The sequence below is a fragment of the Primulina eburnea genome, chromosome 2 (genome assembly GCF_022965805.1).
Source record: "Primulina eburnea isolate SZY01 chromosome 2, ASM2296580v1, whole genome shotgun sequence".
NCBI classification, from domain to species: domain Eukaryota; kingdom Viridiplantae; phylum Streptophyta; class Magnoliopsida; order Lamiales; family Gesneriaceae; genus Primulina; species Primulina eburnea.
Window position 1 is genome coordinate 1862467 of NC_133102.1, and position 18748 is coordinate 1881214.

At 34.2% G+C, this 18748-nt stretch overlaps 2 protein-coding genes and 1 non-coding gene across 3 annotated transcripts; 2 read left to right on the plus strand and 1 right to left on the minus strand.

The window, feature by feature from the left end:
* Window positions 1-8788: 8788 nt before the first annotated feature.
* On the plus strand, window positions 8789-8860 carry TRNAH-GUG (transfer RNA histidin (anticodon GUG)). The gene has a single exon. It is a non-coding gene; the product is annotated as a tRNA-His (tRNA).
* A 1848-nt stretch (window positions 8861-10708) lies between these two features.
* LOC140817880 (dolichyl-diphosphooligosaccharide--protein glycosyltransferase subunit 4A) lies at window positions 10709-11009 on the plus strand. The gene has a single exon (XM_073177678.1). It carries the CDS (start codon window positions 10709-10711, stop codon window positions 10820-10822), a length of 114 nt encoding a protein of 37 aa, XP_073033779.1. The 3' UTR covers window positions 10823-11009.
* A 932-nt stretch (window positions 11010-11941) lies between these two features.
* LOC140817888 (uncharacterized) lies at window positions 11942-14622 on the minus strand. The gene has a single exon (XM_073177683.1). The coding sequence runs from the start codon at window positions 13670-13672 to the stop codon at window positions 12158-12160; it is 1515 nt and encodes a 504-aa protein (XP_073033784.1). The 5' UTR covers window positions 13673-14622; the 3' UTR covers window positions 11942-12157.
* Window positions 14623-18748: the final 4126 nt, after the last annotated feature.

The following is an 18748-nucleotide window of genomic DNA, read 5'->3' on the forward strand; positions in this document are numbered from 1 at the left end:
CTCTGCCTTGATCACCTGATACTTTCCTGGTTTCCACCCTTCGTGACTTAACTTCATATGTATTTCTCGTGTCCGACCTTTGGTGCTGATCACGAAATGATTCCCCTCTGAACTTTTGATTCTCACGTACTGGTCTTTCAAAGAAGTGTTGGTTCCTCGGCCTATAGGCCGCGGATTCACCAACATTTCTGGGAAAACGCTGTTGAACTGTTCGTATTTGATCGGCATTATGTCTTCCATGAGCTTCAAACAATTGACCCTTTGGAATCCAGTATTTCTTGATTACTCGGTCTTTTACTGTAAAGGATCGGCTTCTTTTCTTATTGAGAAGATCTCTCAAATCTGTCACATTCACATTGACCAAAGCCACGGGGGGAAAAGGATCATCATCCACCGCCATAGACTCCTGTTTGTTAGGGAACTTCACTACTCCCTTGTTAATTCTGTCTTGCAAGCTGTTTTTGAACGCCCAACAAGACTTTGTAGCATGATTGTAAGAGTTGTGGTACTTACAATACTCTCGTCCCTTCAACTCTTCAGTGGGTGGCATCCTGTGATCAGGTGGGAATGTGATGAATTTTTCTTTTACCAAGAAATCAAAAACTTCCTCGGTCTTTGACACATCAAATGTATATTGCATGTCTTTGGGGAGTTGGGAGTTGTTCTTCTTTTCAGGTTCTGCTGGCTTCTTTTTTAGTTGGGGAACTGTGCAAGAACCAGCTGATCGAATCTCTGCCAATGACACATCTTCCACCTCCTGATAATAAGACCCCATAGCAGTTTTCTTCTTGTAAGACTCTTCCCGCAGTAGTTCTTCATATTCAGCCACTTTGGCAGCTAGCTCAAAGAAATCCCTGAACTCCATGCCTTGGAATTTCTTCCTTAATTCAAAATCCAGCCCCTTTTGTGCCATCTTCACGAACTCGGTTTCAGGTAGGAACACCTTGCATCTATTCTTCATCTTCTTGAATCTGTCTATGAAATATTCCACAGACTCTCCTTTCTTTTGAGTGACTCTGGATAAGTCCGCAATGCACACTTCAGGCTCTGTTCTATAGAATTGGATGTGAAATTGCCTTTCCATCTCTTTCCAACTCATTACTGAATTTCTGAGGAGTGAAGCATACCAGGCGAATGCAGTCGCAGTGAGGGAATTCGGGAATAGCCGCAACTTTAGATTGTTGAAGTTCTCCAAGTTGGCTAATTCCCCGCACTGGATAGTGAATCTGGCTATGTGTTCCATGCTGGACTGGCCATCCTCCCCGGAGAATAAACTGAAATCATGAACTCTATAACCCCTTGGGTACGGGTTATTCACGTCAATGTATTCTGGATAGGGTTTGTGGAACTCTGGGCGGCCAATCTGTTTCAAGGCCGGCCCATATAACTCTTGAACAGCTTCTCTCACCATTTCTGGATCAATCCCGTGCATGTTCCGAGCGGGGAGTTGGTGATGGTAGTAATTTGCCCCCCGAGCTTGGAACCCTGCATTTAAACCAAAATTACTTCCTGGTACGCCCCCATCCACTCCTTGATGATCCATGTGGGACATGTCATCATAAGCTCCCGGTTGGTACAAAGGATTGGTCACACTGTGCACTTGAGTAACTGGTTGTTTCGAGCTCCCCACTCCGTGAGCACGTGGATATGGCTGTGATCTTCCACCTAAAGTTTCTTCTCTCTTGTGAGGTGGTGTGTACCTTCTCTCTGGATGATTTGGGAGAGTGAACTCCGGGCGGCGAGGATCGCCAGCCCTTGAGTTTCCAACTTCCTGGTCGAATTCTTGGACTTGGTTGCTTCCTTGGCCAGTCTCTTTGACGGTGGTATTTTGCTCCCCTCTGGTAGATTGATTCGGTCTACTCAGTAAAGTCTTCAAGCAGTCGGCCATTGCCTTGGACAGGGCCAGTGAGATTTCCTCAATCTTTATAGCAGTTAACTCTTCCATCACCTTGTTTGAAACTTGATCGTATGTAGTAGGAATCTGCAGATCTACTTCTTCAGTATGTGGTTCAACAGTAGGTTGCTCTGGCTGTGGAACCTGAGTTCCCTCTTGATTAGCCAGAGACTCCCCACTCTCCTGGTTGACGTTTTCTTTTCTCCTTGGCGCCATAGTCCTTGTCCCACCGGGCGTGCCAAAAATATGTTTGCACAATATTTAGTGTTGCGGGCGTGCCAGGTGCGAAAATGCACCGATTTGTGTAAAATGATAAAAATCTAACTTCTAAAAATTCAAGCGACGTGAATTCTAAATTCGACCGTCAGTTATAGTCTCCTAAAACAAATGCAATGCCAAAATAAAGAAAACTATTGTGAATCGATGCAAATAAACCCCCGACATGATTTTGAATTTACAAAACTGTAGGAATTCATCAAAACTTGAAAATATAATAACTTGTGATGAAATCTAAAATGAGAAGACGCTAGAAATATACTGAAAAGCTTGAAAAACTATTGCTTGAAGATTGTAAATTTAGCAGAGAGCTTTTTTGCAGATTTTTGTCTGTGTAGAGTTGTGTGTTTGTGTCGTTTGCCGATTCCTCCATTTTCTTTACTGTGCGGTGCGGTGCGGTTCCTTCCACTCCCCCATGACTCACGATCTTTTCCCATTTTCTCCAACGATCTCCTCCTCTCTCCACGATCTCTTGGACGTTATCTGCTTATTTAAATACACTAATGGGCTTCTTCTTTTTCTCTATCAATTTAAATTTTTGGGCTTAGACAATTAGTTGGGCTCAATTTAATTTTTGGTGCAAACAATTTTTATTTTAGATTTAAAAAAATCTAAACCTAAAATCTCATTTCGTACTACGATCTAGTTTATAAATTATCACATTTTGTGTCAAAGTGTAACACATTATCGAAGATCTAGTACCACAAATTCATAAAAACTATATATCAACTTAGATTTAATTCATACAATTATTCTATCAAATAGCAGTAATTATATCATAAATTATATACAAATTTAATGTAATGATATGAAATAAGATATAAAATTAAGTTTTAATTTCACCGCTTTTGTTAAATTACCAAACATTCTGGAACTATTTTATCACCTTTTGATTTTGATGTCCTTTTGCCACAATTCAAATATTGTTATCATCGACTTTTTTCCGTGAGGATAACAATAGAAGTTGTATACAAATTAATTTGAACCTTTTTTTTAAGTCTTGTGATATCGTACGCTTGTGAAAATTGATATGCATAAGATGATATTGACGTTGTATATGTTAAAGTATACCATATGTTCGTGTTTATTGTACTACAATCTAGCTTATAGTAATGTATCACGTTTTGTGTCAAAGTCTACCACGTTATCGATGATCTAATACCAAAAATTCATGCAGACTATATACCGACTTAGATTTAATTAATAGAAAAATGATGAAATGGATGAAATAAAATTTAAAAAAAAACGTAAATAAAAATGAATTAAAGGTGAAAATGAGATAAAATGAAATATGGAGTAAATTCAAAAAAACTTTGTGCATCAGGAAGTGAAAAATATAATTTTATGACAAATAAATTGATTGTGAAATTGAGTTTATGATTAAAAATTTATCTCTACTTCCCCTAAAAACTAACTATTATATATGCAAAGATAATATGAAAATGACACTATTAAATATATGACAAAAATTTGTGTGAGACGGTCTCACGAATCGTATTTTATAAGACGAGTTTCTTATTTGGGTCATTAATGAGAAAATATTACTTTTTATGTTAAGACTATTACTTTTTATTGTAAATATCGATAGTATTGATACATCTCACATATAAAATTCGTGAGACCGTCTCACAAGATACCATATATACATTGTATAAACTAATGGGATTACAGTTAAAATTATGGGTTTTTTTAAAAAATATTATAAAATAATAAAACTATTGTAAAAATATGACAAATTGAGAGGATTTGTAAAAAAGTAGTACAATACGGGACTAACTGTCCCGGATTCAACATATTAATTTTGTTTTTTTTTTTAAAAGAAAGAAAAGAAAGTGTGGCACGAATTTTTAAAAAAAAAATAAAAGGGAGATCGGCGACGATTTAATACAAATCGTCTCTGGGGACCCGGACGCTAATCAAGTTCTTAATCATCATTGGGACTAATTAATCAATTATAAAACAGGGTCTAATTTTTTTTTTAAAATGCGGAACGTAGTGAAATCAAATAATGTACAACTCAGTATAAAAGAAAGTACAAGTTCTGTATTGTTTACAAATCAGTAAAACTAAGGTTCAACATCTAAATATCAAGTGTCAAAACCTTATATACATCCAAGTCCGAAGTCTCCACTCTATCACGATCTCTCCTCATCTCCTGGACCCTGATCATGTCCCACCTGTTGTCATGTACACATACAAACAAGACAACAGCCGGATAATTCCGGTGAGAATATAATCTCAGTATAAATCAATGAAACATGCAATCATATAAAGAAATATAAAGCATATAACAAGTACCAGCAGTATGTATCAAAATCTGAAACATAATCATTCACAGACTGTCGACAATGCTTGTAACTCTACAATTTAGACTAGACTCAATCCTAGTCTAGGGATCCCGGTTTCCAGATGTAGTGTTCCTATATCGAATTCCGTAATAGAAGGAAAAGTGATTCTATTTACTCGATATAACCAAATATGGTGTTCCTATATCGAATTCCGTAATAGAAGAAATTCAAATTCTATTTACTCGATATAACCAAACATCCGGTGTCCTGACCTAACCGTCATAGACTGTAGCCCTATCGCTATTATCCTATCTTGAGACTTCGTGCAATGTGTCCGTGGCGATCCCGCCACTATCAGGCACTTCCGTCCCAAGATTCCTATACTATCTTGTGACATCGTGCAATGTGCCCGTGGCGATCCCGCCACTATCAGGCACTTCTGTCATAAGATTACTCGTCTGATACCTGCTATCTATAATTCAAGAAAACAAGTACATCAATCCAATCAATGCAAATATCAATGCAATAAAGTAAAGTATGTGATTTAGGGAAACTCAAGTCTAAACCGACTCAAGTCGATCTCCCAATACCACATTGACTTATACCTTCCGTTTGTAGTATCGGTCTGAAGCAATCTCAGTTCTGAACTCAAGACTGTCTCCGTAAATCTGAAACGACATATCGAGAATACTAATATCAATATTCCAATCTCAATTCAACACTGAAACTGATTAATTTGGATTTAATTCAAATCATCGGTATAACGGTACAAACTCAGTATCCCCGTCAATACCACATCACCAGATAATAATTCCCTCAATTCATAATCAATACCAATACAATCTGATATCATATCTTAGTCAATTAACTTCGGAAAATCACAACAATTCCATAATCAGTCCGTTTCTTAATCTGACTTCGATTACATGATGTCTAACATGTCAAGAACAACATATATGAGTCCTATTCAATTCTGAAAATATCATAATTCTAAAACATGTCAAAACGTAGTAAATTAGTATGTGCGCGCATATACGTCGCGCATGTGCGCCGACTTCTCTGGACGTCTCGCGCATGTGCGCGCGTACTTGTCGCGCATGTGCGCCGATGCTACTGTCCGTGCACACTTCCAACTCTCATGAAACTCATTTCGTGTCTCGGTTAGCCCTTTCGTAATCACATTAAATTAGTATTCAATACTCGTTAATTAACTGTGATTAATTCTTGGGCATTACATCGTCGCTATTGGCGACGATTTACAAACCGTCGCTATTGGCTACAAAAACCCGTCGCTAATGCAAATCCGTGAAACACTGTCACGGATTCTAAAACCGTGTCACGTGTTGTAATAATGCATGTCGTCGAAATTAATTGTTCTTCACTTTCCTTCTTGCTATTTATTTCTTTAATTCAATTTATATGTGCTAAATCTATCTTTTCTACTTCGATCATATATTACTATTATTTGTTGATTTTGTCGTCAAATCATTTGAAGAGATACGATGATGTAATATTTTGTTTGTATTATTTATATTATATTAATGTAATTATAATTTTGTTCCGTAATTATACGGAACTTGTAATAATATCAACAGATGATGCTAATAACTGAAATAATTCTTGTTTATTGCAGGTATCATATTTATTATTTTTTTAATATTAAAACTATTTTTTAATGTCGCGATTAATATTAAAAATATACTATTTAACTAAATTATACTTAATCATATAATGTTAGTGAACAAAATTATAATTACATTAATATAATATAAATAATACAAACAAAATATTAAAAAAATTAATTAAATTACCTTCTCAAACGTAATTATACGGAACTTGTAATAATATCAACGGACGATGCTAATATTTGAAATAAATGACAAGTATTATAAAAAAATTACACAAAAAAGTACTTCTTAATATGTGATTATAATATTATCAACGAAATTAAACATTACATCATCGTATCTCTTCAAATTAAATTGACGATAGAATCAACAAATAATATTAATATATGATCGAAGTAGAAAAGATGGATTTTACACATATAAATTGAATGAAAGAAATAAGTAGCAAGAATGAAAGCGAAGAACAATTATTTTCGACTACCTGCATTCTTACAACACGTGACACGGTTTTAGAATCCGTGATAGTGTTTCACGGATTTGCATTAGCGACGGGTTTTGATTTAACCGTATATTTTTTTAAAAATCTGTGCCCCCACTTTCTTTTATTTCTTTTTTTTTAAAAGAAAATTAATATGTTGTCCGGGATTGTACTACTTTTATAAATGTTCCCAATTTGTCATATTTTTACAATAGTTTTATTATTTTATAATATTTTTTTTAAAAAAAACCTTAAAGTTATTCCATCGTTTGACCAAAACATGAATGTTATTGACCATGAATTGTACTATGTAAAATAACATGAATTGTACTTTGTAATAAAAATTAATAATTATATTTTATTTCATTCTGTGTTATCTAGATTCTACTTAATATAAGTAAATAGAGTGTAAAAAAACAAAAAAAATGTAAATAAAAACTACCGAAAATAATATTTTAGCCAATCTCGTGACCATATCAACAAAAAATCGAATTGATTAATTTGAAAAGACGTCTCTAGCTCTCTGATCTCCATTTTCTTTGATAATTTAGCAGAGCAAGACCTCTTTCTTCACACATATAATACTGCTACTTTGAATGCCATACGCGTGCTTTGTTAATTTAAATCAATATACATATAAATTATATGTGATAATTTTTTTTAAAATAACACATTAAACATGATCTCAAAAAATGAAAACAATGATTAGATGGAGACATAGCTGGTCTTTATGGGAGAAAAAAATTAAAACTCTTGTTATTATCATGCACAATATTCACAATACAAATATAATATATATATGGCATTGTTTCTTGATTATACTAATTAGAGGCTCTTGAATACGAGTAAATCTCGTTTTGACGGTTTTTTCGGATCTATATATATGAAACAGATTGAATGATGCGTGTTAGGCTAGAGATTCGTCTCACAAAATTTTCTACAACTTATACGATATTGTAAAAAAAATTATGCTGGAATGTATATCCTATTGTTAAAATTATTTAGCAGACAAAATGTTATGTATATTGAGTGCCACGTTGAAATACAATCATTAATCCAAATAATAATAATGATGTATCAAATAAATTATTTTAAATCATTTTGCATGGCGTCTTCGAATGTATATCTTCATCGTATCAAATAAATTTTTTAAGATCAGTTCGCATGCTTTCCGAGGCCCATGCCTTCCGGATAACTTCTCCGCCACTCTGCCCGAGGGCATTGGTGCCAAAGACGTCAGCAAGGTGATGCCACCGCTTTCCGAGGCCCATGCCTCACCAGACAAGAGAAGCGGAGGAATTTGTCGGTGAAAGAATTGCCGATGACTTCTGATGGTCCTTCTATTAAAGGATAAAGCAAAAGCTTCAGCTGATTCAAGTACCCTGATAGGTAATCGAAATCAGTAGTCTATATTCAATTATGTGCTTTAAAATTATCTAATTTCAGATATCGAACTTTGTGTTATTTTCAAGAACCGATGGAGTTCAGTGTTCGGTGTTAGTAATTTGATCCGCATCATCCGCTACTTATGTTATCGCTGTCCAACATTATTATGGATTTGGACATTCTTCTTTTAAATTAACAATAGATCACTTCCGTCGTCAAATTATACTATCTTTTTTTTTTTCTGTTGAAGAGGAAAAACATAAATCGGAACAAATTAACGAAATTTTATTATAATAAAATGAACTGATTCGATTTACCAAACCAAAACATCCGAAAGTCAGAACTGTTTTGTTTTGATATGAAATTTTGATCAAAACCTCCAAATCACAACGCAAACTCAATATCAATTCATAGTAAAAAAGAACAAAAGTGTTGTTTAATTTAACAATCCAAGCTATCGCTTTAGAACTTAATAAAAAGCTAGCCCAATAAATCAAATAATCGACTTGGTGCTTATTTAGATGCTAATTAGACCGATTCAACAGACATTGCCTTTGTCATGTATCAAACTTGATATTTCACATATGATGACTTGCAAAATTGTAGGGGACCCACAAAATCATTTTGCTGCTGAGCACCAACACGTTTTGCTTTCAAGCAGTATATGAAGGATATTTCAGAAAATAAAAATTAATGTTAATGCATCAAAAAATTCAGGACCATGTAGACTTCCTTAGTAATCAGCAGATACTTCATATAATGCACATGTGACTAAATCAATTACATGCTAAGAAATATTAGAATAAATAAAGTTAAGTGGGTTTCGATGTATCAACCAGTGGCTGTAGTTTAGTGGTAAGAATTCCACGTTGTGGCCGTGGAGACCTGGGCTCGAATCCCAGCAGCCACACTCGGTTTAATATTTTTACACACCGAGTTTACAGGAAACGACAGCGTTTCGAAGAACAAAACGTTTTCCACTTAGACGAAGACTTTTTGCAGTCTTGCAGACCAAGAATCATACACTAAATTGCACTAGTCCTCTCGGCGCTGTTATTTTCTCGAACCACAATCGTAAGATTCTCAAGGACTCTTTTTTTTTTTTTACCCCCAATTTGTAGCTTCTCGTTGCGCTTATGGTTTTGAAGATCCTTGCATTTAGCGGATTTTATTTTCGATTTTTGTTACCAGATCCTTGATCTGTAACGTTCTTCAGAAGATGAAATTTTTTTATGGTGTCGTGATCCCTGCATTCTATTATATATTTTTTGGTCAACAATACGCGCGTATGAAGTTGAAGATTTAGTATATTTTGGGTCGACTTACGTGAAATAGCTTTTAAGACCTTTCATTGGATGACGCTGGGGCCTGGGTTCGCCTTGTTTTTGCTTACTTGAATGCCGTTTTTAGAGAATTGTAAAATTCTTTGCTGGTTTTTTTCTTTTTTTCCCTCTCTCGTTTGGCTTTAACAGAGAAAGAGTCCATCGATTAATTCCCTCCCAGTTGTAACTTTTAATTTCGAGAGGGGATCAACTAGGAGTAATTTAACTATTAGTTGTGCCGAGTGTTGTTTGGACTTAAAGTTACTATATTTTTTTCCCTGCTTTTGTGCATGCGGCAAATCGACAATAATGAAAAGGAAACTCGACATATCAAATTATAAATCAAAATAAATGAGTGGAATTTTGATGCTTCGATCTGCTATAAGCACGATTTTCTCATTTATTGTTTTAGTTAATGGTTCCATTTGGCATTATGCTTTTTCAAGTTGCTTTATTCTGCGTATGGTATGTTAGAGATAGATTTAAACTGAATTGGATGGCTTTGTACCAGCAACAAGTGAGGAGTAGTTTCAGCTTGCGATCATGTTGTATGGACCCGTAGTTCTTGTTCCTGATTAAGTTTGGATTTTATATCTTTCGAGGAAAGTGGTAACAGACCTTATTCTAAAAGAAAAAAAAAGAATTCAAGAAAATTTGGAATAGCAATAGAATTAGTTTTGTAATAATCAAGTGATCAGCTATGAATAAATGCCATGTTAACTACCATTTTCCTGGAAATTTCATGTGATCAGCAATAGAATTACTCTATTCTGTGTGGAAGTTATTATATTCTTGCTTTGCAGTGTAAGCTTCACAATCTTACTGTCCTCGTTCTTGAATAGAATCTCCTTTCCCTTTTTTGTTAATTGAGGATTCACCGTGACAGTTTCTGACGGGGTTGAATTTTTTGAATGTGATTAGAATATGCTGCTAGAATGACATGTTATTGCATTGTTCCTGCCTGTGATTAGTATATAATAAATACAATTTAATAGTATTTTTGACTTTTGAGTGATGAGATAGTATAGCCTTTTTACACCAAGACTCCCTGAAACCAACTCATGCCACTGGTTTACTTTCTCAATGCATTTTTCTTATTTCGTAGGAACCTGATGAGTGTTTAACATTTTGAAAATTTGTTCTATTTTTTGAGTCACTGAACATGAAGATTGAAGTCTGAGGAATAAATTATTGTGCACAAGGTTCAGATTTTAGCAATATCAACCTCATTGACCGTAACATTTTCCCTGTACTCTGACGGCCATATATCGGCTTTTAACAGTTATTCTTTTAACATAAAGAGGGAAAATAACCTTAGATAGTTGATGCTGTATTGTGATAATTCAGTGAACTGCTTGTTTATGTGAAATTCGATGATCATATATGTTCTTCAGGTATACCGACGGTGTTGATCGTTATTTTGCTTGTATTCTCAGATGATTGATGATCAGGATCTGGGGTTTATTGCCAACTTTCTTGGTATCTTCGTATTTGCCCTGGTGATTGCCTATCACTACGTATTGGCAGATCCTAAGTATGAGGGCAACTGAAGAGCGTGGTTGGGTATACATTTTTAGAAGCAACTAAGAGTGTTGTTTCAGATTGGCTTTCTTTACTGAATTTTCAGGGATGAACCAATACAATCTTACCTTAATTTTGTGAGAGAATTTATTTCGCCTTGCTGTGAAATTTTGGAGCAGAGTTATTTGGATAATAATACCTGAACTCTTTTTTTGTTATCTCTTATGCATTCATATATAATCATATTTCTAGTTCTATATTTAAATTTTCTTTCAACATGTACCTGAAGAACAAATTTTCAAATTTGTTTGATTTGTGCCGTCTACGTTATCTAGCTACCCATTCTGAAATTGAATGAACCATTTTGTAATGTATTTGCAAACATAATTATAGATAGTTTTTTCAACTTCATAATCGAGATATGCTTTTGATTCCTTGAAAATAAAAAAACTTTTTGCTTTGGATTCAGGATCTTGTATTATTGAAGGAGAGTAACAAAAATACGCAAGTTACCTATTTATATGTACAAGTCAAAAGCAAACTAGTTAACTGGCTACTTCCAACTAATTGACAGCTGTCAAGGATAACACTTAACAGTAACTAAGAATGATTTGATACAAAAGTAGTCGATTATATGGAAGAATTTCTTACACAATAACAACACTCCGTAATAAGAATTTATGACAAGTAAATCGGAAAATAGTTTGTTTCGTATAAAAACCTCGTAAAATCGAAGTATTGCTTTTCTCCACATGCTCGGACAATAGCCTGGTGTGTTGAATCTTAATTGCCTTGCCTATCGTTGTTTTTTAATTCTCGAGCGACGTCAAAGATTTTTTGATATTTTGTCTCTAGTGCACCCAAAATTGAATCTTGCCTCGCCTATCGTGTACGTTGCCTGTAACACCAACCTGCGACCTAAATCGGATTGGGTAAACTAATTTGGCATTTTCAATTATAAACTATGTATTAATTAATATTATAAATACACCAAAAGACAGCTGGCACAAGTTTAGGGTCGGTGGGGTGTGCCGATGTCAACTAATTTTATAAGCTACCATAAGCAAATAGATTTTTACACAAATAAAGACTTCCAAAATAAGATAAAATTATTACTGAAGTTCACGGCTGATTCGTTGCACCAGAAATAAATAAGCGAACATATTTTTATTTTTTCCTCGAGAAGAAAAGCAAGAAAGGGTTAAATAATCAATACTTCAAATATCACTTCCAAAGCAAAAAGAAATTACACCTAAAGCTACTCAGATGCATATTTTGTTGGATCAATACAACACGTGCAAGGTGCGGATGTTAGAAAACAATGAAAACAACGATCACCTGGCACATCACCAAAGAAAGGCTTTTTAAGTCAACATAAGATCATTAACACCATGGTGAGGACGAAGACACACATGAACTTCATGTTCTTCGGGAACCCCGTGAGGTTTTGGCACCAAAATTTCGAGTACTGTTCCTGGTCCATCGTAGTATGCTTCTATATTAGCATCTTCTGGGATACGGGTTGAAAGTCGGATTTCTCGAACAAATTCTCCAGTAGGGCAGTGTTCTGCGGATATATCAGTGAGCTTGAATGTCCTGTTGTGTCTCTTGATGAACGGTGTGCCGGATGTACTAGTACATGACACCTTGATTATCCCATGTGTTATTGTGTTTCTCCAAGAAACTTTTACTCTCTGAAGATCGACAAAGGGCAAGCTAATTACGATTAGGTAACCATCTTCATCCTCGTATATGGTTTTGGCAGCTGTAACGGGACCATAGACGTTTCTAAGCACCCCACTGAATTCATTTAACCAGTGTGGCTCGTTTGAGTGCACTTCCAAATCTGAGATTCGATCAGAATGAGCACTCACGGATAAGTAACAATCATCACCATTCCCTTGTGAGAAGAACTCCTTTTTCCGTTTGCTGATGGGAGATAGGTCATTTGCATCCTCATGGCATTGGTTGAGTGGCTGAGTTGACAGATTTAGCACGGATCCGTTGAGCAATTTCTTTGAGTTAGACTGTGAATTATTGTTAGCCTTTATAGGAGCAGGTGGCCTCTCGAGTTCAAACTCTGTGTTTGGCATATTTCTCCATGACCCGAAATCACTAGCTTCTGGTGGAATAGTAAAGTTCAGATCCCGCCCCGTAAGTTCCATCCATCTTTTGCGATCAACTTCATCAAGAGCCCCTAAATTAGGGGATGGAACGACCTCAATGCCATGAACACACTGAGGGTTCGATAGTCCCCTGTAATGCTTTCGCTGCATCCTATGTGACCGAACGAAACCTTTATCAACACTAAATGGAAAAGGTCGCTCTCCTTGACGAGAATGGCCATTCATAAAACTGCGAAGCTGCATCTTACCTAGAGCGTTCTCAGGCCTTTCTTTGAACACCCACATGTACATATTCTCCATATCATGTTGAACCATGAAAACATCGAGCTGGAGGTCAGACTTATCGAACCCAGAAACTCCATTACGATCACGTGTGATTTTCACCTTTGATTTCTCATTCAACACAGGTTTAAAGTAAAAGCTGAAAAAGAACCAGGCACCCCAGATGCTATCAATCCTTTTGGCACATTTCCTCCCAATCTTGGGGACACTTAGGAAACTCTCTGTTTCGTACAACTGGGAACCGAGTCCAACATCAAGAATGTCACAGTGCTCAGTGTTCCAAGGCTGAGGAGGGGGGCTCCTTTCGGCAGAAAGAGGTAAGTTAATATCAGGTGGACGTGTTAAAATGACTTGGCGATTCATCTCAAGGTCTAATTCATCATGTGAGGACGAGGCACTATAATCCATAGATAAGAGGGTTGAAGGGTGGTGGTTCTCCATTGAAAGAACAGTTAGAAGAGCATCTCCCATCCCCCGCAAGCTTTTCCCCTTTCGAAGGGCGTTTCTCGACGCGGGGTTATAAAAAATTCACCCCAACAAACATTTTGAGAAAAGTACAATCTTCATAAATATATCTCCCTAAAGTCAATCCCAGCTACAAACTCCCAACCCCACTAAAGCCCTGGACTGATTCATTTTACTAATCTTTCCACGACTCACACGCAATAAACTAAATTCTACAAACCCCAGGTAATCATCTAGAAAGAAAGATATAAATTAAAAACGCAAAACAACAAAGGGGAATTCAAATTAATAAGACACGGTGAAGTTTGTAGCTAACCCACGTATCTATCTACTAGCATCCTCCAAAGACAGGCGGGAGACATTGATTCAGACCCGTCAAATCCAAAAATCAATCAAATGAAATTCCTAAACAAAAGACACAAAATCCATATATTCTTCGTCTCTTCGTTTCTAAAAGCAATAAAAACTCAATCTTTCACAAGTATCTCAGAGGAAACATTACCAATCTATGAATCCAAGACCCAAGAAAAGTACCAAATCAGAGGGGATCTTGGAAGAATACCTCTTGGGATAAGCTTCAACCAAGAATCCACAAAGACTTGGGCGTCCTGAACTATCAACTGTTCCCGCAATCCACATATTTCTCTTCCTTTTAATCTACCGCCTTTCAACAGTAAAAAAAAAAGGCAAGCCTACAAGTACCAAGTCTCTGTCTCAAATCCAACTCTCGAGAATCTCGTCAGCTACATAACTCACATTGTTCCAACGTATTTCGTCGATAAAGCGAGTCACGTAAGTAAAGGGAAAACGCGTATCTTTTTGTGTGCTCGACCTTATTGGGTGTTTAAGAAGAGAATGAATTGGATCATATTTGAGCGATACGTTTCACAGGGAGGCGGTTGCCGGTTTGTGTGGTGGGGTTGGATCAGTAAAAGCCTACACCGAATAATGCTTGGTGAGTTGACGGAGTTTACTTGCTTATCGATTATCATCTTTCATTTCTTTTGCCTATATATATTTAAATCAAGGCAAAAACTTGTGTGAGACGGTCTCACGGATCATATTTGTGAGACAGATATCTTATTTGGGTCGTCTATGAAAAAGCATTACTTTTTATGTTGAGAGTATTAATTTTTATTTTGAATATCCGTCGGATTGACCCGTCTCACAGATTAAAATCCGTGAGACGGTCTCACATGAGACCCAATCATTTATTAATTATATAAAAATTGATTTTGATTATCAAGAAACAAAAGAGAGATTCTTTGTTCAATATACTATTAACAATCGCACGTGGTTTCCTTAATTATTTGAATTTATAAATATATAATTTTTTTAGGAAAAAACTATATGATAAAAAATGAGAAGATGGAAAATTGTATGAAATTATTGATAATCACGCATAATCAAATTTACATAAAAAAAACTATCCATAATAAAAATGAAAATAAATTTCGGTGAGATTGACAAACCAAAATTATTATTATAAGATGTTCAATAAATGATCACGTTATCTAATATACGATCATATGTTAAAAATGATATATAACAAATTAGGTCTCTTATGAGACGGTTTAACAAATCTTTATCTGTGAGACAGGTCAATACTATCAATATTCACAATAAAAAGTAACATTCTTAGCATAAATAGTAATATTTTTTCATGGATGACCCAAATAAGAGATTCGTCTCATAAATACGATCGTTGAGTCCGTCTCACACAAGTTTTTGTCAATCACATAACATTATCCCGATGGTAGGATGAGATGTCTTCTTTTCATTTACTTCCAAATTAAAGTCCTACATAGTTTGCTCTCAAGTCTCCGAAAATGAAGAGGGAAAAAAACAAACAAAAGAAAAAAGAGAGAGCGAGAGAAATTATGAGGTATTGCTCTGACCCCACCATATTTGCTACTGGAGATGGTGTATTTTCATTGGCCCATCCTGTGACTTTGGAATGTGAATTGAATGATTAGATTGATATCTCATTCACACAACTCATTTGATCATATATTTAATAATTTAAAATTTTAAAATCAAAGATTTATATGCATATTAACATAATTAGCGATAAAATGACATTCACTTACTGAATATATAAATTTTATACGTATTATCACGTCTATTAAATGAGCATCTGCTCATTAACGTTTACATAAATGTATACGATAAATATACAAGATATCAAAATTATATATATTACATCATCTGTGTTTTTTTATTTTGTAAACAAACTATACATTTCTTTTGTGATGTCGATAATACATATACATGAAAACAATATCGAACTTATAAATTAAAGTTTGCTTTAGTTTATTCGTTGAAAAAAAAAAGTGATAGGAGACGAAATATTAATTTTCGAAAATTCTGATGTTAGAGTCGTGTTGGTAGATGTGTGTGTGTAAAAAGTATGGAGTCATAGTATTTCACGTAGGGATGTAATCGAGTCGAGCCGAGTCGAACTCTTGAATGTTTGAGCTTGGTTCTTTTATAATCGAGCCGAGATCGAGCTTTATTTAACGAATATATACATGGCTCACGAGCTTATTCAAGTCTTTATCGAACCTAAACAAACTTAATAAATATGAATTATACATTTAAATTTTCATTAAATTAATTAAAAAATATATTATATATTTAAAGAAAAATATATTATGCTTATTAAAATTTGTAAATTTATTATAATAAATAAATTTAATAGATTTTCTATATATTTTATAAATAATATACAAAATCAATAAATCAAATGTCAAAACTATTATTGTTTCATCTAAAAGATTACTCATGAACTTACCAACGAACATGTTCGCGAGCTAACGAGCCGAATAAGATAAAACTTGAGTTTGGTTTGTTTATCTTAACGAGCCTCATTAAACGAGCTCAAACGAGCTTTTATCGAATCACACTTCGAATAACTCACAAACGGTTTAGTTCGTTTACGTATCTACTCTCCACATATCGCCTCCATTAATTATTAGATAATAATATACTCAAGATTTCTGTTGGTTGAAAAGTAGATTGGCTTTTATATCGGTGCCTTTGGTGCTTATCCGACTTATGCTTCAATTATACAGAATAAATATTTATTTCTCACTTAATTTTATATATATATATATATATATATATATATATATATATATATATATATATAAAATTTGATTTTTATACGAAAAAATGCACACCCAAATTAAATATTAATCACATTTTTTAATCAAAATGTTTTAATCTCGCCTATCTGTGTAAAGATTAACCTTTTCTTGATTTATCTGTACAAAAAATTAAATGACGATTAGCCACTAATTTATATAACAATTAACTTTAAATTGGAATATTTTATTCAACTACCCACTTCGTCTCCGGTCACCACATTATCTTTAAAAAAGAAGAAGAAAAAAGAAACAAGAAAACTGTGTTGGTACTCCATTACACTGACTAAACATCTTAAATATTTATTATTTTAATCACATAATAATCAAAATTATCTAAAAAAATATTGTACATCGATATTTATAATAATTATATCTTGAGATTTTTATGTTATCTCATGAGATTTTTTTATTTGTATCCTATAACTTGGATTTTTTGTCCGAAATTACCAAAATCCAAATGTTGCTAATTGAAATAATTTTCTCTTATGTGGTTCATATGATACAAATAGACATGTTACACTAATTAAAATTCATTTAAGCAAAAATAAAGTGAAAAACAAACTAGGATGATGCATAATATTTTAAAATGAAAAGAAAAAAGATTTTCATTGCTTAGTTTGAATTTAATGTATGTTTATCATCATATGAGCTATGTAGAAGAACATAAATACCAAATAAGCAATATTAGTTGGATTTAGTTATTTCAGGAAAAAAAATATCAAACCCTATTTTTTTCCTTCAGATTATTAGACGAAAAATAAAATTTTATACACTAAAATCCACAACATATACTAACTTACCTAAAATCCTAACTTTCCCCAATAAATTTATAGATACAAGAACAAAAAAAAAAAAAAAAGAGGAAGAAGAAGAAGCAGAATACGATGATAAACAACGTAATAAGAACCAAACATTATCGATGCTTAGTCTGTATAAAAATCTAGATACTTTAAAATCATCAATTGCTTATAATATTATGTGTTCAAATCAATTAGAATAGAAGAACAAAGATACATTTAGGTCAATTTACTTCGTCATGATTGTGAAAACACTTTCCACAACTTTTTGCAAAAAGTTTCGAGCAGTGTTTTCATAACTTATTTAAATGTTTTATAGTTTTCATGTTACGCCCTGAGACGGGGTGGGTTGACACCGATGTTGCTTTCAAATTTACATTCGAAAATAACAAGCCTGTACAAAATTCAGAAACCAGACTTTTTATTCGCAATACGAAATAATTCATTGTCTGATACAAATTCGAATCATTAATGTTTTACAGCGGAAATGTAAAACAGATAAAACATTGCTTCTACAGATGCAGCGGAAAAACATTATTTGAAACTGAGAATAACAGTCTTCTTCATCACCATCCCCAAAACAGATTTTGCTCCTTTTCTTCTAACATTTCTTCATCGTTCTTATCTGAGATGTTATGGTGAGTGAGTGATATGGTTGTCACTCAGTAAGCGGGGGCGGGAATAACTCCCAATTTTCGAAATCATCTTCATACAGAATAGTAATACGAAAATATACAGAAATTCTTATTTTCATAACGAAAATCAGTGTTCAGTGTTCAGAAATCAGTAATCAGTTTTCAGTAATCGGAAATCAGAAGTTTATCAAATAAGCACTGAGCACGTTCGTGAATTTCATGACTAAACTGATATCAGTCCCCTATATGTTAACTCCTCTAAGGGGTGAGGCCAGTAATCAGTAATGTTCAGAATATATATTCCTACCATTAGTTCACTAAGTTTTAGTGCTTCAAAATCAGATATCAGAAATCAAGAGTACTTTGCTTTAAATCAGAAATCATCAAACGAGTTTCAAGATATTTATACATAAGCCCACTTACTGTAATTTGCTAAAAGTGTTTCGGTTGAAGTATGAAATCTGCTTGTTCTTGCTACTGGTTTCTGCTGCTCGAAAATCA

Bases quoted from the DNA above. Each gene is read 5' to 3' on its own strand.
- LOC140817888 (XM_073177683.1), bottom strand. From the start codon at position 13,672: ATGGGAGATGCTCTTCTAACTGTTCTTTCAATGGAGAACCACCACCCT.
- LOC140817880 (XM_073177678.1), top strand. From the start codon at position 10,709: ATGATTGATGATCAGGATCTGGGGTTTATTGCCAACTTTCTTGGTATC.